This window comes from Artibeus jamaicensis, unplaced genomic scaffold (assembly GCF_021234435.1).
Source record: "Artibeus jamaicensis isolate MK-2021 breed Jamaican fruit bat unplaced genomic scaffold, CSHL_Jam_final contig_1998, whole genome shotgun sequence".
Classification (NCBI taxonomy): domain Eukaryota; kingdom Metazoa; phylum Chordata; class Mammalia; order Chiroptera; family Phyllostomidae; genus Artibeus; species Artibeus jamaicensis.
The window spans coordinates 12,350,226-12,376,493 of NW_026521407.1; the positions used below are offsets into that span (position 1 = coordinate 12,350,226).

Consider the following 26,268-nt stretch of genomic DNA (forward strand, 5'->3'; position numbering starts at 1 on the left):
TTTGATAGAGAATATGAATGTTTATAAACCAATATTCAAAATAGCCGCACACATCTGTTTTCACTTGAATAAAAAAAATCACATTGTGACAACTTTTATAACCTTAACTTAAAATACATGAATATTAACATTTACTAATATATTTACACATTTTACTTACATCATCAACAAATCTGAAGGAAAACAGTACATATTATTTTAACACAGCAGGTGTTGACCAGTCTTTGAAAATTGACCCAGGAATGTGCGCTGCATTTAATTAGAAAACATATTTCACCTTTTCTGAATTCCTAGAGGTCACTTACACAAAATATTCCAAAGCCTCAATTTAAAAACAAAACAGAAGCAGGTGTTTTTAATCTTAAAAGACTACAAAATCGCCTTGTTTAAAAATATGAAAATTCTTATGGTATTTCTTAAATGCTTTTATTTTTCACAAAAAGTACTTAATTGAACATTAAGGATCTACCATCTATGACACTGTGCACTTCATGATTTGAAACAGCTACAAATTAGTTCTCATATAATACCCTTATGAGGTAGGGCCAGTAGTAATCCCATTTTACAAAGGAAGAAAATGAGATGTAACTATTAGCTAGTAAAAAGGCTGAAGTTTAATTTCTTAAAACCCATGCTTTCTTATAAGCCTGCCTAATTTCTTTTACAAGTGAAGAGGTCTGTTTCAAGTGGGGGCAGAAGGCAGGGTTGGGGGCATTGTCTGTCATTCAGGTGTATCTCAGAAAGCAAAAAGAAGTACCTTTTACAGTGGATACTTAACTAAAGGAAAAAATGAGTATTGCGGACTACCTGAATGCATCTACCTAATAATCAATGGAAGTTACTAACAGAGGACTGCAAAATCCTTCAGCAACATGGTATTTCCCTGTTTTTTTTTCCTGAGGACAAAACACTATATATTTTCTTACTCAAAGATCTTCTAAAATTATGATGTGAATTGTAATCTTGATGGCATACCAAGAGCTCTTTAATCCAGTGGGTTTTCTTACTCTAAAATTTAAATAGGTACCAATGTATTTCTGACCATTAGATAAGTTAGTAAAGCATTATAAAAATAAATTTTAAAAAAACTAAATGAGACCCTCCTATCAGGTTCTTCTCTGCACAAAGATGTTTCTGTACACATTTTTAAGCCAGTATCGTAAAATCCCAAAGTATTCAAGTATCTCTTTAAACATATGGCTTTACATATTAGTAAAAATTGAAGCAAATATGTAAAAATCTTAAAATCCTTATCTGTAATTCTATGGAAATCATTTACAAAAAGCTATTTGCCTCTTTGAAAGCCTTCTCAATGCTGCTTCTTGAGAACCGGCATTCTATCCTGCATTACTATTACTTGCATTGCAAGCTTTAGAAATTTCTATTCGGGTATTTAAATTCCTAATTTTTCCTGAATTCTCCCTTTTTCTCCTCATCATTGCATCATTGTCACACTCTGTTACTAGCTCACACAGGTAAAAACAAACAAACAAACAAAAACACTAAGGCTACCCACAAACTCATTTTTTAAGAAATTAAATTAAAACCATGGCAGTTTCTCTTCACTTCAAAAGCTAAATATAAGGACAAATTCACTTTCCAGTAATGAGTTTCTTCAATGTGAACCCAATAGGGAAAAAAAAAACCCCTCAGCTGGTACAATATAAACCTACCAGCAAAGGAGATCCAAAGAACTGCCAATCAAATACAAACAAGCATAATTCTCAGGAGAGTTCTAAATCGTATTCATGTTGAACCGAATCATTTGAGAGATTCAAAGATGATACTGTTCCCATTCAGTTTAGAGTTGTTATGAGATACAGATTCATATTGAGTATATGCAACCAACAGCTTCATTTTTTTTTAAGTTTTTTTTTAAATTCCACTAACACTCATGTTTATTATTTCAATTATTGTGCTTTCAATACAATGACAGAGCTGTACATCAGGATCCATGCTTCCAATGTCCCGGGATCCATTTTTATAAGATGGATCTTTGCAGACTCCAGACCATCTACTTGGTTTCTCCTTTATTTGTTGAAGACCTAAAAACATAAAGACAAAAGTTAATCAAGACAAGAAATCTAAAAAGAATTTTGGTTTGTCTGTGTGTTTGAGATATTAAAACAAGTCTGAAAATAAGTTAGTACTTACGTGTGATGATTGGATCAATGTCTCTTGTCTGGGTGGCAACATCGGAGGCACAGACTTGCCCTATTTGGATCAGCAAAGACATGATATCCTCGTACAGTGGGGGAAATGCTCGACAAAAAGAAACCAAACTTGGCAGAGTTGGCATGAAAAAAGCGTATCGCTTAGCCTGTGTTAAAACTGTTGGAAAGAATGAAAGAGAATTTTTGTCTTTACAGGTGTACATTCAACATCCATGGCCTATAGTATACAACACACTGAGAACCAGGCTCCATGCTGAGAATACTCAGTTTTCTAGGGTGCGGCCAGACCCAGCCTTTAGGGAGCTCACAACCCAGTAAATAAAACACAGAGTGTTTTGTTCAAGGCCAAATAAATTGTTCAAGGCCAATAAATTTGTTCAAGGCCACATAGACAGGGGTAAGGATGGGATTGAACTCGAGCAGTTTAAGCTCTTAACCACTACAAATAAATTATAACATGAGATGAATTCAATGGAAAGAAAAATAAACAGGGTATTACGGGAGCCCTGAGAAAATATGAAATTCACTAAACCATTACTTCAAAAAATTTAATTATAGTTCATACATTTTAAAGTAGTTTATTTTCATACTATTTTCCTCTACAAACCAGAAGGTGGTTAAAATGTTAAAGTATGTTTTAGAACTTCAGGAAACAATGAATATATTGATCTTATTTATACATATGATTACATTTTCCTAAAATTCTGAGCATTTGTAATTGTGTTCTATTGATATAATTACATTCAGAAAGTAGATTCAATTTCCATTCTACAGTACGGGGAGCTTATTATTTATTATAAATCTATACATAGTCATTCACAAAATGAAAGATACAATTTGCCTACCTATTCATCTTTACACTATAAATTACATTTGTGATAGAAAAGTTTTCAGAAATGGCATAAATGAAACTATCAGTAACACAGAAATCAGTGTCACTAACTCTTTTATGTTGGAAGTTTCATCATCGACACTGGCTGGCCACACACCTGTCAGCAGAGTCCCCATGACGTTGACAGCTAAGCGAGCCACACTGAGCGACTTGGGTAAGGCGTACTGGATACACAAATGAGACAGCAACTGGATGGCAAATATCTGCAACACAAATCCAAATCTAATGTGTTTCTGAAAAATGTCTTTACAAATTATAAAATATTTTATATAACCAGAAAGACTGGAGAGATACCGAAATTCTCCTAAAGCTCTTAAATGCTGGTTACCTGTTTTTCAAGTTCTGGCTGTGCAATAAGCTCAGGTATGAAATCCAGACAGATGTGCATGGACGGAATACCTGCAACCGTCAGAGGCAAAAGTTCACACGGATAACCCTGTCTCAACAAGAAAGAAGGGGAAAGTTGTAAGTAAAATAAGTGTAAGTCAAATACAGATAACGATATAAAGGTAGGTTTCACTTCCTTTCTGTAAAACTTGCTCAGAAGGCTACAGTGCCCTACATCCACCCTGGCATTTTACCTTTCTGATGCACTAGTACAGAGATAAATTACCTGAACATTTTAACAGGCTAATATAAAATCTAATAATGTTCATTTTTCTCCAAATTGCAAAGGAGCATGATTATTTGTGTCATCTCCAGTTTCTAAGCAATCCCTATTTAGTATTCAACCCCCAAACACCCCCAAAAGTTCAACTGTAAAGCATCATTCTTTGCAAACAGACCTGAAAGTGAACAAGCTTAGCAATATTGGGATCCGCAATGTACATTTGGTGCAAAAGACAACAGATAAGGCACTGAACTTCTCGAAGGTTACAAAGCAAATTGTCTTCGCCTTCTTCCGTTCCCTTATTTGGAGTGCTGGTCGTGATAACACTTTGAACATTCCTTGGCAAGCTGTCTGCATTGGTACCCTTTGCTTTCTCCTCTTCAGTAGGTAAACAAATCTCCAAGAGAATCTGGACAGCTGCACTATCCTACAAGAAAATAAAACTGAATTTAAGATGCTTCTGAAAGGCCCTGGCCTAGTAATTCAATTGGTTAGAACATCATCCCAATAAACCAAGGTTCCAGGTTCAATCCTTGGTTAGGGCACATATGAAAATCAACCAATGAATGCAAAAATGAGTGGTGGGAAAAAGTTGATGTTACTTTCTCTCAAATCAATAAATTTTAAAAAATTTCTGAGACATATATTTGAGAATAAATCTGACTTTGTTTTCACATAAACAGAACTGATAAAAATAACAGTTACTTCTAGGGAAAAAAGTCAGCAATCTATAGGGCAGTGGGCCTCACCTGTTTTAGGGTTACACCCCTTTTAAGAATCTGCAGAAAACTATATACCCTCCCCCTATAAAAATTAACATATATATCTCCCTGGCTGGTGTAGCTCAGTGGATTGAGCACGGGCCTGCAAACCAAAGGATCGCGGTTCGATTCTCAGTCAGGACACTTGCCTGGGTTGCAGGCCAGTTCCCAGCAGGGAAGCAGGGGAGGCAACCATACATTAATATTTCTCTCCCTCTCTCCTTCCCTTCTAAAGACAAATAAATTTAAAAATATACTAATATATATAAAAAATATTGCATCATCTCAGGCTGGTCACATATCCCTAAGGCAGATCCATGGACTCCAGGTTAAAAACATTTCTAGAAGAATTTCCTGATTCGGTGACATCCAAAACAGGCCCTCGGCAAAAAACGACTTCTACCAAAATCTCCTTTCTTTGCAAATTCCTACTTCTCCCAGGATCCTATCCTGCAATTCCCTCCTTCCCAACTGACTACCAAGTAGTTAATTCCTCTAAAGATGGTGATTAATAATTAATGCCTAAAAGACACTTCCCAACACTTTGTCCTTTTAATTTGAAAATGGGCTCTTCAAAGCCCTGGTTTTGCAAGGAAGATTCTACCTTACCATCCATTCCACCTGCACAACTCAGTGCTGCTCAGTCTACAAGCTGGAGTGTCATTTCATAGAACAGCAGTTTCTTAAGGGGTGATTTACTTGACACTCCTACATATAAAGAAGACCTCTAATCACTCTCATCCAGCAGGAAGGAGTTAAAAAAGGAATATACGATGTTCATCTCTGAAAGAGAGGCATTGCCTGAAGAAAATAATTCCTTCATCTGATTAAGAACACGATTATGAAGTAAGGTTAGGCTTACATTATAATCACTTATAAAGTCAGTTTTATTTTATAATCATCATTTTGGGTGGAGGGGTTTTTGGTTTGAGGTTCTTATTGTTTTGTTCTGTTTTGTTCTGTTCGTAGGCTCTGGAGCCAGACCGCCCAAACTTGAATCCGGCTCTCCCACCTACTACATGCGTCACCTTAAGCAAGTCATTTAACCTGAGTCTCATTCTCCTTTAAAAATGGAGATGACAGCCCTGGCTGGTGTAGCTCAGTGGATTGAGCTTGAGCCTGTGAACCAGAGGATTGCGGTTCAATTCCCAGTCAGGGCACATGCCTGGGTTGCAGGCCAGTTCCTAGCAGGGGACACATGAGAGGCAACCGTACACTGATATTTCTCTCCCTCTCTCCTTTTCCTCTAAAGATAAATAAATAAAAATATTTTTAAAATGGAGATGATAATATGCCACATTTTGTAGGTTGGTTGTAAAGTTTAAGTGAGTTAATATAAATAAAGGACTTAGAATAGCACCCCACATATAGTAAGCACTATATAAATGATGGCTATTATGATTCTCAATGCCTTATTTGAAACTCTGAAGGCCAGGTTTATTTTAGAACTACGAAATTGTTTTTGAGAATTTTTCTTGTTCTAGTACAGTGGGCCCAATTTTCCCGTTGCTCTCCCCGCCCCCCTCCCCCTCCCACAGTCAATCCCCACCTGCTGTCCATGTCCATGGGTCATTTCAGAATTAGTTTTACTGAAATATTACAGAATACCTCCAGCAGAGACGAGGGTAGCACATTATAATCAAACATATTAGTATTTCTGCAGCAAAACATACCAATATTCACATTAAGTGGGGTAAAGGCCATAAATAGGTTCACATCAATTCGGGTCAAGCTTTGTCACAAATGAGGTCACATCAGGTTAGGTTTTTCTGCCAACTGAAGTATCAGAAAAATGCTTCAGGGGACCCAAGTCCTGATCAAGGCCCCAACCCTAAAAAATGCTTCAGATTTCACGGCCTTTTGGATATCCCCATTACAGAAAAGGGGTTATGGACCTATTACTGCTGCTCTAATTCCTTTTACTGCCTGTGAAAAAAATTCAGAAAATATATTTTGGACTAAGAAAGTATTTCTACTTTTCAGACTAATCATCTTACATATCCTTTATTATTCCAAAGGGCTACTTAAGGCTTCAGTACAATTCTACATTGTTGTAAAACTTTTCTAAATATAAAACTGAATTGCTAACGTTGTCATAGTATTTAACACTGCTTGACATTTTATTATATAGGGGGTGGGGCAAAAGTAGGTTTGCAGCTGTTCACATGGAAAATAATACAATAATTAATAAATAATATAAGAATAAACTGTTTCATGAACTCACAACTGTAAACCAACTTTTGCAGTTGTGCACATACCCCTGTGCACATACTTCTTGTTCTGTTTGTCTCTGCCATTTATTTCCACCATTTGATTTTTAAGGAGCAAAGTCTTATTTTTGTTAAAATGTAAATCTTATTTAAATGGCTATTAAACCAGTATCATGAAGATTATTCCTGATTTTAGTAATACAGTCCATGTGGCATTGAGAAGTACAGGTAACTCCATGACAGCATGTCCTGTAACACAAGGAATACACCATGTGTCACCTTTTGCACACAGACAGCATGATATGCTTTCTACTGAAATGATTATATTTACAGTGAAGCCCTTGCCCTTTTTGACTACATTTTACTTTATTACCTGAGCAGCCAATAATGCGTTTTTCAATTCCTCTCTAGTAACTTCTGGGCCATCGGTTTGTCCGATTAAACCTAAGGAATTGTTCTGGGAAGGTCTGTCCTGCTCTGCTGTTTCCTTCAGGTGCGCACTAAGGTAGGCCTTGGAAGCAAGAAGATAGCCATTCAGCATGTGTAGAGTAATGTCCATCAGTGGGGGGCATCTAAATACAGAAGGAAGGAAAATACGTGAGAAAGAACACGAATTTATCAGTGAGCCCAAGTACGATCAGTTAGACTTGAACAGTACCTGAAAAACCTGAAAAGAGTAGGAAAGTGACTCTTTCCCTATAAAGTAACACTTTCCCATTGAAATATTCTTTCTCAAAATAAAAAACCCTGAAATGCCACTTCTCAGTCTATCACAGAGAACTGGCATGTGTGCATAAACAGGCACTACAGCTTTGTTTGTAAGTGTGAAACACTGCAAGAACTTAAGTGCCCATCAATATGTCAATGGTTCTTATGAAACGTCCAAATTTTCTGTAATAAACATCTATGTATTTATAGTGGAAAAATATGTCAATGGTTAAAGAAATTATGGCAGCGTTTCCCAAAATTGAAGATACGAATCATCTGGAGTACTTATTTTTTTTTTAATTCCAAGCTCCACTCCAGACATTCTGTATCAGCTTTTGGAGGACAGGCCTAGTAACCTATAGTGGACAGAACACTATGCAACAGTTAAAATGAGCGAAGTAGAACTATGCACACTGATGTGCAAAAACCATGTGGAGAACATTTAAGTTTTTTAATGTTTTTAAAAAGTTTCTTGATTGATTCATTCATTCATTGGTTTAGAGCGGAAGAGAGGGAGAGAAACATCGATCAGTTGCCTCCCATATACACCCCAAAACATGCCCTAACTAGGAACTGAACCAGCAAACTTTGAGAACTGAACCAGCAACCTTTCACTTTGCAGGACAACACCCAACCAACTGAGCCATACCAGTCAAGGCAGAAACAGTAAGTTTTTAAAAAACAATCATAGCCCTGGCTGGTGTGGCTCAGTGGATTGAGTGCTGGCCTATAAACCACAGGATTGCCAATTCGATTCCCAGTCAGGGCACATGCCTGGGTTGGGAGCCAGGTTCCCAGTAGGGGGTGCACCAAAAGCAAGCATACACAGATGTTCCTCTCCCTCTTTCTCCCACCCTTCCCCTCTGTCTAAAAATAAAATAAAATCTTTTTTAAAAATAAAAATAAACAATAATAATAATTCCCAAAATATACTACTGTTACTGTATTTTAAAACCACCCAAAAAGTCAATATTTCTATTTATAAAATGTGTAAATACATAGAAAATAAAGCCACATACACACCATTTATGACAACAAAGTTTCCTCTGGAGATGGAACTGGGATTGGTCAAAAGAGGACACAGAGAAATTTTGCTTTAGCAATGGCGGCATGGTAGATACGAGCAAGAACAAGACTGTTCACTGTAGATCTTTTTCTTGTTGTTAAACTTCTTGTTTATTCACTTATTAATGTGTCTTATAAAAAATTTCATGCACACACAAAAAAGGAACCATTATAATGAACCTCCAAGAACTTATCTACCACTGCGACAGTCACCCACAAACAGCCAGTCTGATGTCATCTATTCATCCATTCCCTCCTCCACCACTGCAGGGTGAGTGCAATGCAAATCCAAAACATCACATATTTTTACATGTGGATATGTTTTCATATTTGACTTTTTAAAACACATGTGCATGATCACTTTATAAAAAATTAGATTTTAAAAAATAAAATTAAAAGGCAAGGCAATAGAATAAAGGTAAAAACAGCTATACACAGAGCTAATATTCATTAGAAGGAGCTCTTTAAATAAAAAAAAGATAAGCAATCCAATAGAAAGGTAGGCTACAACATAAAGAAGAAATACCAGTAGCCAATAAGTATATTAAAATATTTAATCTAAAATATAATTGGGCCCTGGCTGGTATAGCTTGGTGGGGTAGCTCTGTGGACTGAGCACAAGCCTGTGAACCAAAGTGTTGCCAGTTCGATTCCCAGTCAGGGCATGTCCCTAGGTTGAAGACCAGGTCCCCAGCAGGGGGTGCAGCAAGGGGCAACCACACACTGATGTTTCTCTCTTTCTCCCTCCTTTCCTCCTCCCTAAAAATAAATAAATAAACTAAAAATATATATATAAATAAAATATAAATTGAAATGGGAATCCATTTTTCACCTCTCAAACTGGGAAATCTATAAAACAGTGTGGAAAAGTGCACAACATCAAGCTCAGTATGGGAACGGAAACTGGTTCAGCATTTCTGGATGAAAGAATTAAAATAGGAATCAAAAGTCTTAAAAAATGAGCATATTACTTTTGCCCCAATAATTCCATTTTTAAGCATCTATTCAAAGAAAACAGTACATGGGACAGTCACCACAGCATAAATAAAATATAGGAAGAAACAAAACAGAAAACTGGGCTAAACATAGTATATCTATGTGGAATTCCATGTAGCCAATTTATGTAACAATATCTATTAACATAAGAAAAAGTTCCCAAGTTGTTTTAAAAAATCCAGGGTACATGCCCTGGCTCGTGTGGTTCAGCAGATTTAATGCCAGCCTGCAAACCAAAGATTCCTGGGTTCAATTCCCAGCCAGGGCACATGCCTGGGTGGCCAGGTCCCAGTAAGGGCGCGTGAGAGGCAACCACACATTGATGTTTCTCTCCCTCCCTTCCTTCTCCTCTAAAATAAGTAAGTAAGTAAACAAATAATATAATTTTTTTAAATCCAGGCTACAAAACCATTACATACACATGACAGCATAATTTGACAACTTCTGAACAACTGGAGGCAATTCAGGTGAAAAGTTACCTACTTAAGTGGATTTTTAACACCGCTAAATTGTTTTAGCAGTGTTATTTACTATTACTTTTCTTTTATTAGATACGTAATGTCATTTATACTAGTTAGTCTTCCGATTCGTATTTCCCATGAAACCCTGATCTCACCCCTTCATATTTGGCTGATTTTGCGCATTTGGTCACTTCAAGAATTTCATCCCGAGGTTGGAGGGCGGATGAGTCTATTCAGAGGGTATCCTAGTTGGTCTTCTGTACTCCAGTGTCCTTCCCCTCTAAACCACCTGGTGTAAAGCTTCCCTTCTTAAGTTACCACCTAAAAGACCTCTTCAGCCTACTCGGCAAGGGCCTCCCTCATGTGACCCAATCTACCATTCCACTTCTGAAGTCTGTTCCCGAAAACTTACCCCTGCACAGAAGTCGTTTTCATTCTTACTTCTACACTTTTGCTTATACTATTCTTTTGCCCACAATACCTTCCTTGATCCACTAATCACCATCATTATAGTATCTGGTTATCTAAATCCTATTTTCATTCTTTATAAAACTATTCAGGTCCTGCTTTCTTACCTCTTTCCTGAACTTTTAATAGCATTCATTTACCACACCATTCCTCTACTTATGGATTTTTTAACTTTTATTTGTCTTACTTCCTCACACAGGTGGTAATCACTTTAAAGGCAGGACCCTCAACTTACATATATTTGATATTATTTAGTGGAGCAACTAGAAATTCAGATATTAACAATGTGAATTAATTAATTCTGCCCCTGAGGTGAAGCCACTTCAAAGCAACTAAGTTCAGCAATTAGCAAGAAATTATAGACAAATGTGACTCAATGAAGCTAACATCATAGTTGAGGATGCCAAAAAGATCACAGTTTTAATGCACTTAATGGTTCACAATAAACTAATTTTTTAAAAGCCTTTTCAACAGTACCAGCAGACATGGTATTATCCCTGTACTGGTCTTGTTCTGGGAGAAAGAACAGCCATTACTGAGGGTTGCCAACACCAAGAAGGACATTTCTTTAAGGCTAGGTTTTATTTGAAACTGAACAGATAGTTCAAGAACACAGACAACTTAAAGAAAACCTCAAAGGTTATATGGCTAGTTATCTGCAAAAACATCAGATATAAGTTTAAACTGAATTTCTTCAATTCCTTTGACTCTCCAAAGCATAACTCTCTAATAGAAATGAAATTCAAATGACACGTACCTGTGTACCCTCTGGTCACATCTTAGGACAATGAGAGGATCTATCATCAGGTCGTTCTGAGTATACTTCTGTTGTCGGACAAACTTTATTGAAGGTTGAAGTGCATTAACTGTCATTACCCATAGCCTGATGAGAAAATAATCACATGTTCAAATACAGCTATATTATCAATGAAACCTGTAGCCATCCAGTCCTCTGTATCTTAAAAGGATATATTCAGAAAAAAGTAGAAAACTGGTGTGAATGAACTTTAAAATTTTTAAATCTACAGAAATCTAACCTATTGTTATGTCTCTAAAATAAATGAAGATAAAACACTAAACAAAAAGTAGTTTCAAAGATCTTCAGCACTATAATGGAATAATCATGGCATACAAAATGAAAATTTGAATTAAATTCTCAGTAATACATACTTGCTATGACTCTGTGTAACTCACTGAGCCTCTCTGAACTGTTTCATTTATGAAACAGGAATGTAAGAGTCATAATAACATGCACACTGAATACTGCTTTAATTGAAAATTCTGAGACATCTGTTGGAAGAAATGGAGAAGGAGGAAGTGTGTATTGGTGGAAGAAGGGAGGAAGGAGGTAAAAGTGTTAAATCTTCATCTTGTATAGTAGGAAGTCAAAAGGTAATTTCTAAATTGGAAAGTTAGGAAATCATAGTAATTATAGGCATATTATTATTATATATATGGGGAAATATAAATGCCAGAATAAAAAGATAAAAGCTGGCTCTAGCTGGTGTGGCTCAGTGGATTGAGCACCAGACTGCGAACTGAAGGGTCAGGGGTTCCATTCCCCATGGGGGCACACACCTGGCACAGGCCAGGCCTCCAGATGCATCTCTCACACATCGATGCTTCTCTCTTTCTCCCTCCCTTCTCATCTCTCTAGAAATAAATAAATAAAATCTTAAAAAAAAAAAGGATAAAAGCTGCAAGTAGTTGTCTCTAGGGAATAATATTCTAAAATGGAAGGTGTAGGCAGGCTTTATATACTACTTCTCAAGTTATGTGTATGTATTAACGTTATATGTTAACTTACTTATATTTACTATTAAAAATTTAGGTACTTATCATTTAATTCTTTTAAATTTGAAAAGTATAAGTATTCCGGACTTCCGCCAAGATGAAGGCATAGGTGGAGACGCCGTGCTTTCTCCCACAACCAAGTTGAGATACAACAAAATATTAGCAACAGAAAACACAGCTAGAACACAGAAAATTGAACTTTCAGAAGTCTGATAACAACAAATTCTTCAGCCTGACTGATAGACCAAAGAGAGAGTGGGCGGTGAGAGGCAGCAGAGGGGACTGCTATTGTCCCTGCTCTGACCCCGCCCCCACATACAGCATCACAACCCAGCGACCTGGGCGGCCTCACCCTGGTGAACACCTAAGGCTCCGCTCCTCATAATTAACAGGCACGAAACAGACCAAAAATGGCTCAAGAAGATCTCAAAGCCCCAGAGCCCATAAATCTAAGCAACGAAGAAATAGCAAAACTTTCAGATGCACAGTTCAAAACACTGGTGATCAGGATGCTCTTAGAACTGGTTGATTTTAGTCACAAATTAGAGGAACATATGAAGGCTAAACTAATTGAAATGAAGGAAATTGCACAGGAAACCAATAGTGATGAAGAGGAAACTGGGACTCAAATCAAGGAAGTGAACCAGAAGGAAGAAAATAATGGCCAAACAGGAAAATGTGAAGAAACAAGAATTCAAAAAAATGAGGAGAGGCTTAGGAACCTCCAGGACATCTTTAAATGCTCCAACATCCGAATTATAGGGGTACCAGAAGGGGGAAAGGCACAGCCACCAGTGGAAAACTTATTTGAACAAATAATAAAGGAGAATTTCCCCAATCTGGCAAAGGAAATAGACTTCCAGGAAATCCAGGAAGCTCCGAGAGTCCCAAAGAAGTTGGACCCAAGAAGAAACACACCAAGGCACATCATCATTACATTAGCCAAGATTAAAATGAAGGAGAGAATCCTAGAAGCAGCAAGAGATAAGGAGACAGTCACCTACAAAGGACCTCCCATCAGACTGTCAGCTGATTTCTCAAAAGAGACCCTACGGGCAAGAAGGGGCTGGAAAGAGGTATTCCAAGTCATGAAATTCAAAGACCTACAACCAAGATTACTCTATCCAGCAAGGCTTTCATTTAGAATGGAAGGGCAGATAAAGTGCTTCTCAGATAAGATCAAATTCAAGGAGTTCATCATCACCAAGCCCTTATTATATGAAATGTTAAAGGGACTTACCTAAGAAAAAGAAGACGAAAATGATGAACAGTGAAAGGACAGCAAACTCACAGTTATTAACAACCACACCTAAAACAAAAGCAAACTAAGAGGACAGCTAGGTCAGGAGCAGAACCATAGAAATGAAGATCACATGGAGGGTTAGCAACAGGGGAGTGGGAGAAGGAGAAGGGGGGAGAAGGTACGGAAAATAAGTAGCATAGATAGTAGGCAGAAAATAGATAGGGGGGAAGGGCAAGAATAGCATGGGAAATATAGAATCTAAAGAACTTGAGACATGTGGTCATAAACTAAAGGGGGAAATGGTGGGGGAGGGGGTGTGCAGGAGGGAGGGGAATGAAGGGGGGAAATAGAACAACTGTAATGGCATAATTAATAAAATATATTTTTTAAAAAAGAAAAGTATAAATATTCCCAGACCTACTGAATCAAATTCTCAGGTTAGCTCAGCCTGGTACTGTTTTTAGAGCTAACCAAGTATCTTCGGTACAACCTGTGGGCCAGCAGAGCATCACATGACTAAAGACAAACTAATTCATCCAATGCTCTCTAAACTTTAATGCATACTGATGTCACCTAGGGAATCATTAAAAAAATACCAGTGCTCTCTCCACCCACAGACGTGCTGATTCATTGCCAAGGGGTGCAAGGCGGGGGTCAGAGGCTTTGGAAGCTCTCTAGGTAATGTTCATGTTCAGCAAATGTGGGGCCACCGAAAGGACAATCACAGCACTGATCCTGGCAATAATTCCTGACAGCTCACTTTTAAAGAACCTTCTCACATTGGACATACTTTAAGGTTTCTCTCTGTTTCTTAAGATAAAGTTTAACCTCTTCATCAAAGTTACAACAACTCTTTAATGGTCTGCAGAAAGGATTTGTATTTTCAAACAGTCAGTAATTTTTTAACATTTAAGTTTGGGTTATTGCATATAATCACTACTATACATTTATCTATTTACACGAAACAATACATAAAAAATTACCTTCTAGGCATCACAGTATTAAGAACCATCCACAGTTTATTGACCGTTTGAAGAATTCGCCGCGGAACCCCTGAGTTCAACAGCTGGTTCATATTGGATGTTAATACTTCTGCATACGGTATAAGTTCACTGGCAGAGAGTAGAGTCAAGTGTTCTAGAATCTGCATCACTTGTGTGTGACTTACTGGGACAGCTGAAAATGCTAAAAGGAAAACTCAGCAGTCATAATCTAAATTCTATACAGCTTACCCAATAAGAAGTATTATTGCTCTATCACTGCAATTTTCAAGCTTTTTTCATCTCATGGCATACATACACTAATTACTAAAATTCTACAGCACACCAAAAATATGTTTTTTTCTGATCTGACAAAAAAATAGGTATAACTTTGATTCATTCCCAGCTATTGTTTTGTTGACTTGTTGTCATCTTTTTCAATTTGACAATCGAAGGACAAAGAGGTCAGTGCCCCCAACTACTAAACAGTCAGGTACTGCACATTTAAACATCGTTGCGATGGTGAAAACTGCTGCTCTATCAGACTGCAGGCCAAGCAAATTGAGAAAATAGTGTTGCTTTAAAAAAGTAAAACTTTCAATCCTAGCTATAGTTTTGGCTATACTTAAAATAAAGGCATCAAGAAAAATTCATGTTACATGTAGTCGTTTCATAAAGAACAAAAAATAATCTCATGTTTAAATTCATGTTAGTGACTCAAAGACAACTGTCATTTCCTTGGTGATTCAGACTGATTTTAAAAATTGACTGAAACAAAACATGAAAATATACCCTAGTACTGTTTTTGGTAAAGCTTTCATTTGAAGGGTTCAAATTTCTCAATAATTTCTTCTGGGTGACCCCCCTTATAAGTTGTAAGCACCCAGCAGATTGCTGTTAGTGAACAGTATCTAGAACTGCGCTGCTCAAAACTAGTCTCTGACCACAGCTGGCTGTTCAGCACTTGAAACATAGTTGGTCCAAAATACAATGTGCACTAAATATAAAACACATACCAGATTGCCAGCACTTGGTATGGGAAAAACAGCAAAATATCTCCTTAATAGTCTTTACGTTGATTACATGATGAGATGGTAATATATTAGATATATTATATTAAATAAAATAATTACTAAAATTAATTTTGCCTGTTTTTACATTTTAATGTGGCTACACAAAGTTTAAAACTGTAAGTGGCTCACATCATGTTTCTATTTGATAGTGCTGAGCTAGAACGCCATACATTCAAAGCAAGTTCACTTGCTCTATTCCATGGCACTTGTTTCTGACCATGTTAGGACCTTCCTAAAACCACATGGCCTGTTTTGTGACATAACTTAGGACCTACAAGGAAACAGACAGAAGCATGTCAGAATGAAATGGTTAAAACTCAGATGTAAAGAGAATTACTTAAAATATATTCACCGAAACACTGTTGTATCCCCAGGAAAATTCTGCATGATTTTTAGATTTTAAGAAGCTTAACATTTCTTTGTACTACTAAGGGGGTAAAAGGGTTATCAATTCACTGTACCTTCTTGGAGTTGTTCAGGAGAGTGGTTTTTGGCATTGTTAGTCAGGAGCATGCGCCTTAACAGAGCATCGGTCCCTGTGATTTCTTCTTCACAGATCCAGTCATCCACGATGCATAAATGTGGGTAATTAGTTGCAAGGAGACGTAGTAAAGCCGAATGCAACCCTTGAAAATTTACAGGAAGTCAAGTGGATTCTTCATTCTTAAACACCAAAATCTTCCTTCTCCTCTCTCCCTTCTCCCATTCATTTTCAGAAAGTCAAAGGAATCTGCACTTGTTGTGCGTACATGCTACAGTTCCAGAACTCCTGTTCAGTAGTTTGGGAAAATCTGCTTAGGTAAAGCTAACCAAGTGATCTGATACATGGGACATTGGAAACTACTTCTTATACCAAAGTTTCTCAAGCTTTCTTCCTTCCTATCCCAACATTAAAGTCTCCCACCAGGAAAAGCTGTTTGATGTAGCAGTAGGTCAAGAGTTGAAGGGAGGGGAAAGCAAAGAATATCCATCTGGGAGAGATTACATGTGGTTTGAAAAGGCCTCACTCAGAAATTCTGACAGGCTTCTATTGGAAAATATATTTTTTCCTCTCACCCAGCTGAGAATCATTGCTATAGATAGGTAGCAAATTAAAGTTGCCCACTTCTGAATACTTAAAAGGTCTCAGGCACTTTATGTACATTTTCTCGTTTCACCCTAACATGCTACAAGGTAAGCAATATTGTTTCCATTCTACTGTAAGGAAACAGGCTGTAAACATTTATTAAGGTTCCCAAAGTCACACAGTGAAGTATGAGGTCTGTCCAGACAAAGCGCAGCCATTGTTAAAATAATGAGAACAGTTTGCGCCACATCATGTAATCTGGCAGCCAAGAGGAGTGGACAGGAATACATGTGCATGAACAATGATGACTTCACTGTAGTGGTCAGTGGGGGCGGTAGACACCACTGAGTGAGCATTTGTACTGTGTGGCCATCACATTCAAAATGACTGAGGGAGTAGATCAACAAATCTGCATCAAATTTTATGTTAAGCTTGAACACCCTTCCACAGAAACTATTTGGATGACTCAGAAGGCTTTTGGGGACAATGCAATGGGTAAAGTGCAAATCAAAATGTGGCACACATGCTTCAAAGCTGGTCAAAATCTGTTGAAAGTGATTCATAATCTGGAAGGCCTGCAACAAACAGAACACCTGAGAATGTTGAACATGTCCAGGCTGCAATCAACAAAGATCGAAGACTGACAGTATGAGAACCAGAAGCTGACCTGAGGATTCCAAAAACTACTGTGTCTGAGATTTTGACACAGGATCTTGGCCTGAAACTTGTCATGGCAGAATCATTCCAGGATTCTACTACCAGAGCGGAAGGAACATCGTGCTGCAGCACCATGCTGCAGTTACTAACGACTGGGTTCAAACTGCTAACAATGAAACCACTAAGATTTCCTCAAGGTCATGACTGGAGATGAATTGTGGGTCCACGGCTATGATCTGGAAACAAAGGCCTGTTTTCCCAATGGAAGTTGCCTGGTTCTCCAGGCCCGAAGGAAGCATGGCAAAATCACAGCAAGATCAAGACCACGTTAACTGTGTTTTTTGATTGGGAAGGTGTTGGCCATCACAAGTACGCCCTCCAGGCCAAACAATTAACAGGGAGTACTACCTCAGCATTCTTCAGCAGCTGAGAGAAGCAATATGATGAAAACAGCCGCAGCTATGGGCAGCCGGTGATGGGCAGCTTCATTACAGCAACACGCCTGCTCATGCATCATGTCTTGTGCAGAGTTTTTTGGCAAAAGATCAAATCACCCAGGTGACTCAGCCCCCTATAGCCCAGATTTGGCACCCTACAACTTCTGGCTTTTTCCAAAACTAAAATCACCTTTGAAAGGGAAGAGATTTCAGACCATTGATGAGATTCAAGAAAATATGATGGAGCAGCCGATGGGAGAACTGTGAGGTCCCAAGGTGCCTACTGTGAAAAGAACTGAAGCATCATTGTCTTATGTACAGTGTTTCTTGTATCTTGTATCTTCTTCAATAAATGTCTATTTTTCATAGTGCGTGTCTGGATACTATCAGGACAGACCTCTATGTTGGCCAACTGAAGCAATACTGATAGCATCCACAAGAGGGTGCATCTGCCTTCCTTCGAGAAGAGTTAAGGACAAAACAGGGTTTCCAGAGGGATGCAGGTAGAAAAGGTGATGGGCAGAAAAGGTGATGGGGATTAAGAAGTACAAATTTCCAGTTATAATTCACAAAGCTGAGGTATACAGCACAGGAATCAGAGTCAATAAACTAACTATGTACAGTGATAGATGGCTACTAGACTTATTGTGGTGATCACTTTCTAAGGTATATAAATGTTGATATATAAATGTTGAATCAGTATGTGGTACACCTAAACTAATAATTAAAAATAAAAATTTTTAAAAGGAAAAAGTAAAATAAAGTCTATTCTTTGGGTTAAAGAAGCTCAAAAGAAGTGGAAAATCTTCCTTTTATTAAATCAAAGTCGTGTTTCTAATCTTTCGCTTACAGCATAGTATGTTTATTCCTGAGGCTTATTGAGTAATATCAATAATGAGAAAATACATAATACTGTACATAATTCCTATTTAAATAGAGGAAGTACCACTATGCTCGGCACATAAATATTTAATAAATATTGTTGTTACTATATTATTAGTATCATCATCATCATCATCATGAGTAGAAATAGTAATAATAGTATTAGTAGTAATAAAAATACTGTAGATCCAATCATCCCCTATGATGCAACTTTAATCAACTCCTAATACCCCTGCTCAGTCCTAACAGGCATAGCATCTGCTTCCTTTCTCACCAAAAGTGCTCAAAATTAATGTTTCTGTTTGAAAGACACTAACAATGAAAAGTGGTATTATTTTAAAATTTAAACATCTAAATGCACAAATATATGTAAAGTTAAGACTATTGCAAAGCAGTCACGGAAATGACTGCTTACAATAGTGCAGATTAATCTACATTTCATAATCTCTTCAAGAAAACGTGTTAGTTGCCAACTGCTGCTAAATATAACATTTCTTTGAAAATAAATTAAGCAAAGATATAAACACAGACATCTGCCTAAAAGTGAACTTCGAAGAATGTTCAAGTTCTGCCCTAAAACCAACAATAACAAAGAAAAAAAGAGGAAATTACAGCTTTAAAGCAACAAGAAAACAAAAGAACCCCAAACTCAAACGTTATAACTAGAAACAGGAAAAATCACAAATTTCAAAAAATATTCCCATATTCTATTTGACAGTTTTACAGTAAAACTATCATAGTACTTCCATGCTTTGGGATATTTGAAGCAGGTAAAAACAATAAAGTAGATCTACATGTGCTGATAGGAAGAATTTCTAAGACTACAAAAGAAAAAGCAAATCTCAGAAGAGATAGGGTATAATACCATTTATAATTTTAAAATAATTTTTATTCATGTATGTATCTATGAGCTTCAATCATATGAAATTGCATTTTTGAATAGCTGAATACCTGCCATTTCATAAGGATCAACTTGGAGGAAGAAAGGTCTGAAATCGGACACCAAAACAACACAGCTAGGATTAGGGGGGTTGAGGTCAGGAGGCAGAACAGTGAGCAAACAGGAATTTCACTCTGGAATATCTTGAATTAATACCGAGCCACCTATTAAATTTATAACGTTATAAGACGAAATTTGTTAACATTGAATGTTAGCAGTAAAAGTAAAATAAATACCTCCCAACTCCTGCTGCAGCCCTTGAGCTTGTCGAATGAGGAATTTGATAGGAATCTGGTCCATTAACGAAGACGAATATGATTTTGGCTTTCTTTGCATGGCAGCTGTCAAAGATGAAAAGCAAAAGAAAAAGTGTCAGAAACAAGAGAAATCTTAACCTTCAACCCAAATGGGAACACAATATCAAATTACTTTTAATTCACTTAATCTGAGAATAGAGCTCATAAAAGATGAAGAACTACTACCAAAGTAGTGGATACACAGGAAGAACAAAAATATACCTAAGAGCGACATCTGGAGAATACCCAGAAACTGAAACTAGTGGGAGAAAAGTCTTAACGGGTAAGAGAAATCATCTGCAGAAATTCCCTAAACTAAAAAAAGAAAACCTGGTAAGTCTCCCAAATCTAATTAGGAAAACCAAATAGAGGTTTTTGTTTTCTTGACCACATGGCTTAAAGCTTCATGACCCAGTCGCCTTAATTTAATCTTGTATCATAGTGGTGACTCTTTTTACAAAAAAACTTTACTGTACTTTTTTCCATTACCATTTAGTTCCCTTATGCCCCCCATTCCCCAGCAACCACCACACTGTTGTCCATGTTCTGAGACCTTTGTTCATTTTGTTCAATCCCCCTACTCTCTCACATCCCCCACTTTTTAAAGGAAGTTGGGCAAATGAATTTGACTTCCTTTTCTCACAACTTCTACCTTCAGCCAGCTAATGATTCCATCCTGTTTTTGTTTTTTTTAAACATGTCTATCTTAATTTCTGTTCTTTTTCTGCTGGACTAATTCAGTGTCTACACACCATCTCTTTAAACATCTATTGTGGCCCAAGTTCCCTGACTCTGATTTCTCTTCTCTTTAAATCATCCTTCACACATAGATTTGACCATATCATGGGTCTCTGGCTGTGTCCTCGGAGACCTTGAGTGGATTCCAAGATCCCACGAAGAAGGTCTTCCTCAGCGCTTTCTTGCTCTGCTCAGCTCCACCATACTCTGCATGCCTGGCACCCTCGTCTCCTTCCAAGGTGCTGTGCTTATACATCACAAAACTGCATGAGCAGCTCGACCAGGATAGTCGTAGAACACGCGTATCCAATATATGTATTATTTTTCAAATACAAACCACAAAATGTAAAGCTCAACACATTTTTGGGGGGTTGAAGACAGTAAATATAGTAGAGCAAGTAGAAGGAAAAAGGTTGAAAATCATTGCCTATACAGACTATATACCTCTTAATTAGATATAACCCCGCTTATAAATTAATAAATTAACATCCTAGTCTTCCACACCAATCTTTTATGAACTGAGTAAGAATATGTCTCAGGTGGTTATTAAAACAACAGAGGTTCCAGGGACATTGAAATCCTAGTTCCGACGCTTACTAAGCAGAGAAGTTACTTAACTTCCCTGAGTCTCAGTGCTCTCACCTGTATAGTAAAGGCAACGATGGTTCCTACCTCAAAATGTTAAGAGTTTGCATGAGTTAAAGAGTGTAAAGTGTCAAGTAGTGTCTGATATGAAGCAAGCACTCAAATTTTAACTAGTGTTATTAAAGATCTTGTGTCCCCAAGATCCGCTTAGGGTAAAGTATCAGTATTTAAGTTTCTAAGCCCTGGCTGGGTAGCTCAGTTAGTGAGAGCACTGTCCCAATTCACCGAGGTTTTAGGTCCAGTTCCCAGTCAGGGCACATACAAGAGGTCAACCAATGAAGGCATAAATAAATGGAACAACCTCCCCCCCCTCTCTCAAATGAATAAAATTTTTAAAAATATATTTCATTTTCTAGACCTATAAAATTGAAGACAAAATTCTGATCATATTTTAATGATCCCATCAAAGAACTAGCAGCCTATGAAACCCTGCCTAAAGCAATTATTTCTCTTTAACATCTCTGTAAAAATACAAATTTTTTTGAGACAGAGAGAAAGAGAGAGAGAGAAACACTGATTTGTTGTTCCATTCATTTATGCATTCATTGGTTGCTTCCTGTATGTGCCCTGACCAGAGATCAAACCTGAAACATTAGTGTATCAGCACAACGCTCCAACTAGCTGAACTACCCAGCTGGGGCTTCTGTATTTTTCTGTGTTAAAAAAAGTTTTTTGCCAGAGACTAGGTTAAATAAAAACTAAGGGAGTATCTTGGTCCCCTGCTACAATATTAATGGTCTGAGTTCTCCTCCAGAACACCTCCTTGCATATAACTCACTCCTCTACTATCTAGTTATTAAACCACAAGTGTCATATTCTGTAACAGATTTAGTTACATGTGGATAAAAGTGAGAGGCTACTATCTAATGTTTATTATTAGCCCACCTTGTCCCTAATATGACAAAGACTATAATTACACTTATGGGATATCAACTGTATAACCCTAACAATTACAGTCAGGAAAGAAAACAACTGAGAAATTCACAGTCTATTTAAAACACAGTACTTCAGATAAATAAGTAAAACTGATGTGCCAAACACTGGAAAGGGACCTTCATTTATGGCTCGCAAAGAGTAAATCACTCAGCCGCGCCAAAATAAACACCCGTACAAGAATGCAACTTCCCTGCACTACATACTCAGTGCTTATAGTTTAATGATACTCTTTTTGGTTCAGGTATGGGAACCAAAATACATTTCTAAATGTATGGAACCATACATTTAGAAAGCCTAAAATACAGGTGAGTTTTCTTTTTCAAATACAGGAAAACACACTACTTTATACTGAATGTTCCACTCTAAATCTGACCTTCTGATATTATATGAAGTAGCTGAGTGTGAAGACCCTGTTCAGCGATCATTTTAATGGCAAAAGGAAAGTCTTCTGTTGTTTTTTCTAATGCTTTGATTCAATTGTTATTCTTCACACTAATGGAAGAAAGATATGGCAAAAAATGAAATCAAGAAACCTCTTAATTTATATTTAGTTAATGAGGTCACTGAAGTTGTTAAAATACCGGCAATTCAGTTCTCTGCTCAATCAGCCTGCTGTAAGGCGGATGAGCCGTGTGAGGGGTGTTAGTGCCCCCACGTAGATGTGTTCACACACCAGAACACACAACGCTCACACTGCAAGGACTATATAGAACGGCGCTGAAGGCTGCTAGAATATTTGACCTGACTTTTTCATGTAACAGCTGGGGAAGTAACAAAACATAAACGAATAACACGAACTATCTATTGCTAGACACACTCTCCCACGCGCAACGTACCTAAAGTCTTCGTGTTTGCGAGCAGAGCTTCCTCGTAAGACAGAACATAGTAAAGCACCAGAAGCTGCGCTGTGATACTAAAGCGCTGGTTAAGGCGGACGTTGTCACTCTGGAAGTAACAGAAATGCTTTAAAATAAGGTTACGTTTCATAGGTGATTTTTTGATAGCAAAATATTCAAAATAGGCTATTCCCAAGCTCAGGTAAAATGGGAGAAATGTTGCTGTTTTCATTATTCAAAGAGACCACTTGAAGTTTAAATTAAATTTTAGATGGTGTGGGAAAATGAAAAGCAACATGCGTTAACAGTCTCTAAGACGGGGGGAAAAAAAACTTCATCTGCTGCTCAACAGAAATCCCATCAGACTGCCTTGGAAACACACTTACAGGAGTCTCAAGTATTATCTGAAATTACACATTAAAATATATTTGTAAAACATGTGACTAGTTCTCCTTCTAAAAAAACGGAGAGTCCCCGGCTGGTATGGCTCATTGGATTGGGTGACCAGCCTGAGAAGCAAAAGGTCACCTGTTCAATTCCCAGTCAGGGCACATGCCTGGGTTTCGGGCCAGGTCCCCAGTTGGGTGCGTGAGAGCCAACTGATCGATGTTTCTCTCACACATTGATGTTTCTCTCCCTCCCTTCCCCTCTCTCTAAAAATAAATAAATAAAATCTAAATCTTAACATTTTTAAAAGATGAAAAAAAAAAGTCTCAAATCTTCCATAAATGAATCTAGGTATATCTTAGACTCACAGGAAGCTAAACAAACCTACACTGAATGTGTCTGAATGCCACACAGTCCTTTGATAAACACAGTCTCCAGGGTACTGCTTAGACTTCAAAGTGAAGCTCTTAAGAGAATTCCTCAAAAAAAATGCCTCTTCAACTAATTACTTGGAACTAAAATCATTCTTTAAATTTTTACAAGGAATCTAAAGAAATTTAATCCCATTTTAAATTTAGAACTTCTAATAATCAGTAAGAATACAGAGAAAGTCAAAAAAATAAACTAAAAGAAAAATGTTAAAATAAATCAGTATTTTACCCCAGTGACTCCCTGGAAAATATTGAGTATCTCCTGTTCCGTGACTGGCTGGTTTGTGGCTTCTGGATTAGATTTGGACGCAGGAGTGAGGACAGAATTGATGTACACATCAATCAGCGGAAGTAACTGAGGATGGAGCGGAGTAGAGGTTTCACAGAGCTGTCTATATATCCAGTCCTAAAAAAAGAAGGTTACGGGCACTAAGTCAATTACAGCAATAAGAAAAAGCAAGTGAAATTTTAGAAGCACATACAATTTTATATGATTTATCAATCAGTGGAACTCACTATTAACTTTTAGCAATTAGAAATATATTCTCCAATTTCACATTGCCTTTGATTTTAAAATATTAATGACTTTTATATCTTAATTGAGAATATTGTCCATTGGAAGATAAATCTAAAATGGTGAGTTTGGGTTTTGAATCTGAACTTTGTGTTTTTAATCTAGCAGTTTTTACATAGCGGGAAAAGTTTTTAAGCCCCTCGGTTTCGCTGTACTTAGAGCACCGTATGTGTTGTTGCAGAGGGCCCCACAGCAGAGAAATTTAGGAGGAACAGTTCTTCACGGCACACCCTCAGACAGATTAAGAAAGTGGCTTTGAGAACCACTTCAGGGAGACTATCACTTAACTACACAGACTGAGGACACGCAGAAGTGATGGGTGTGCATTTAGACTCGTAATTCTTTTCTATTTCACTTGCTAAAAATATAAGTAGAAGACATCATGTAGCTACAAAACAGCTTCACTAAATCATGAAAACAAGGATAATTAAAAGTAATATATCAATGAGCATACTGCTCATTGTTCTTTATAGACAGAAGAGCCTCTAGACAAGGTTCAAACAGATTGCTTTACCTCCTGGGAGTCAACCTTTTCTTTGGAGGATCCTTTAACCATTTGGTAAAGCAATGGTAACAAACTGAAACTGTATCACAGTGCATGCAAGTGAGGTGTCAGATGTCCTTGCGGCTGAGGCACAAACACTTGCTGTGGGTGACTAGCAACTTTCCCAGTTTGGTAAACAAAACCTAACTATAGAAAATGGCAATTTCTTACTAAGGCTTAATGAAATAGTCATATACTATTATTTAGAATATAACTGAATTAGTAACACTATACATTTGTTAAATAACTAAGTTATGTCATTTTAAAAAATCTAAAATTAAGTTCCTAATTACCATAATTATATAAATGACTAGTAACAAGACACATTTCATACACAAAACCTACAACAAAGGCCTACAAATTGAACTCGAACTGGGAAAAAAACAGTAACTTAGGTTGTAGCTTGAAAGACGTATGTAAGGTCATACTTTTATTGACACTTTGTGCTTGGTAAAAGAACGGCTCCTGAGAAGCTGATAAATACAATGAATAGGCAAAAATCCAGTAATGTTGGCACTCAGGTTGCTGGTGACAGGGACCCGAACTGCATGAGCTGTGACAACCTAAAAGGGAAAAACAGTATCAATACACATGACAGAACTGAAAATGAAATTATCCTCAGAGAGGGAGGGTGAGCAGGTAGACTGTCCAAACTGAATGTAAGTGTGGACCCTGGGAATGAACAACAGAAACCAATTATTACATGACTGAATTACTTTTGAATGATGAGGTAACACACATTTAGGGATTTGTAAAATTCTCTAATTTTTTTTGCTTGTTTTTAAACACAGATATATGTTGATGGTGGTGAAAATGGATATAAAACCGGAATCATAATCTGTGCTCAATGATATCACTTTGGTAAGTCATTCTATCTTCTTTTTTCTTTTTTTTAAATTTATTTAATTATTGTTCAAGTACAGTTTTCTGTCTTATACTCCCATCCCAGCGCACCCCCCAATGCTCCCCACCTCCTTCCCGCCCCCCATCTTAGTTTTCGTCCATGTGTCCTTTATACTTGTTCCTGTTCTATCTTCTGACTCTAGTTTCATATCTACAAAATGGGACAATACTTACCTGCCTCAAAAGGATTGTGGGTGGAAAAGTTTCTTAAAAAAAAATGTGAATTACAAAGTAAAACATAAATATAAACTGGAACTGTTATTGCTATTCTCCTCATGTCATGCACAGACCTGTCTTTCAAAGCCCCTCCCCAAAGTTGTCTCCCAGTTAGTTCAGATTAAACAACACGAAATTCTCCTAAGTCCGACGCGTGACCGACATGGTGGTGTAGGTGCACTGAGGGGAGGAGGGGACTTCGGTATGGAGATGAGACATTACCTAAAGGAAGTAATGACCATGGATCCGTGAGTATGTCCAAATATTTCATTTTTTAAGACATATGTTTTTGTATTCTGAGATTTAACTTTAAAAATGGATCTGAGAATTAATGTTAAATTTTAC

The 26,268-nt window shown here is 37.3% G+C and overlaps 1 protein-coding gene across 4 annotated transcripts in view; it reads right to left on the minus strand.

Annotated features, from left to right (window-relative positions):
• INTS2 (integrator complex subunit 2) overlaps positions 1-26,268 on the minus strand; it is a 45,860-nt gene continuing 19,592 nt past the window's right edge. For all 4 annotated transcript variants that reach the window (XM_037163700.2, XM_037163701.2, XM_053656936.1 and 1 more), the window contains exons 13-25: positions 25,233-25,367; positions 23,916-24,092; positions 22,869-22,977; positions 19,654-19,758; positions 15,897-16,061; positions 14,366-14,567; positions 11,103-11,228; positions 7,021-7,219; positions 3,852-4,103; positions 3,395-3,502; positions 3,164-3,269; positions 2,155-2,331; positions 1-2,045 (exon numbers count right to left, since the gene is read on the minus strand). In XM_037163700.2, coding sequence (XP_037019595.2) covers positions 1,876-2,045; positions 2,155-2,331; positions 3,164-3,269; positions 3,395-3,502; positions 3,852-4,103; positions 7,021-7,219; positions 11,103-11,228; positions 14,366-14,567; positions 15,897-16,061; positions 19,654-19,758; positions 22,869-22,977; positions 23,916-24,092; positions 25,233-25,367 — 2,031 coding nt within the window. In that variant the 3' untranslated portion in view covers positions 1-1,875. The remainder of the gene's footprint in view (positions 2,046-2,154; positions 2,332-3,163; positions 3,270-3,394; positions 3,503-3,851; positions 4,104-7,020; positions 7,220-11,102; positions 11,229-14,365; positions 14,568-15,896; positions 16,062-19,653; positions 19,759-22,868; positions 22,978-23,915; positions 24,093-25,232; positions 25,368-26,268) is intronic.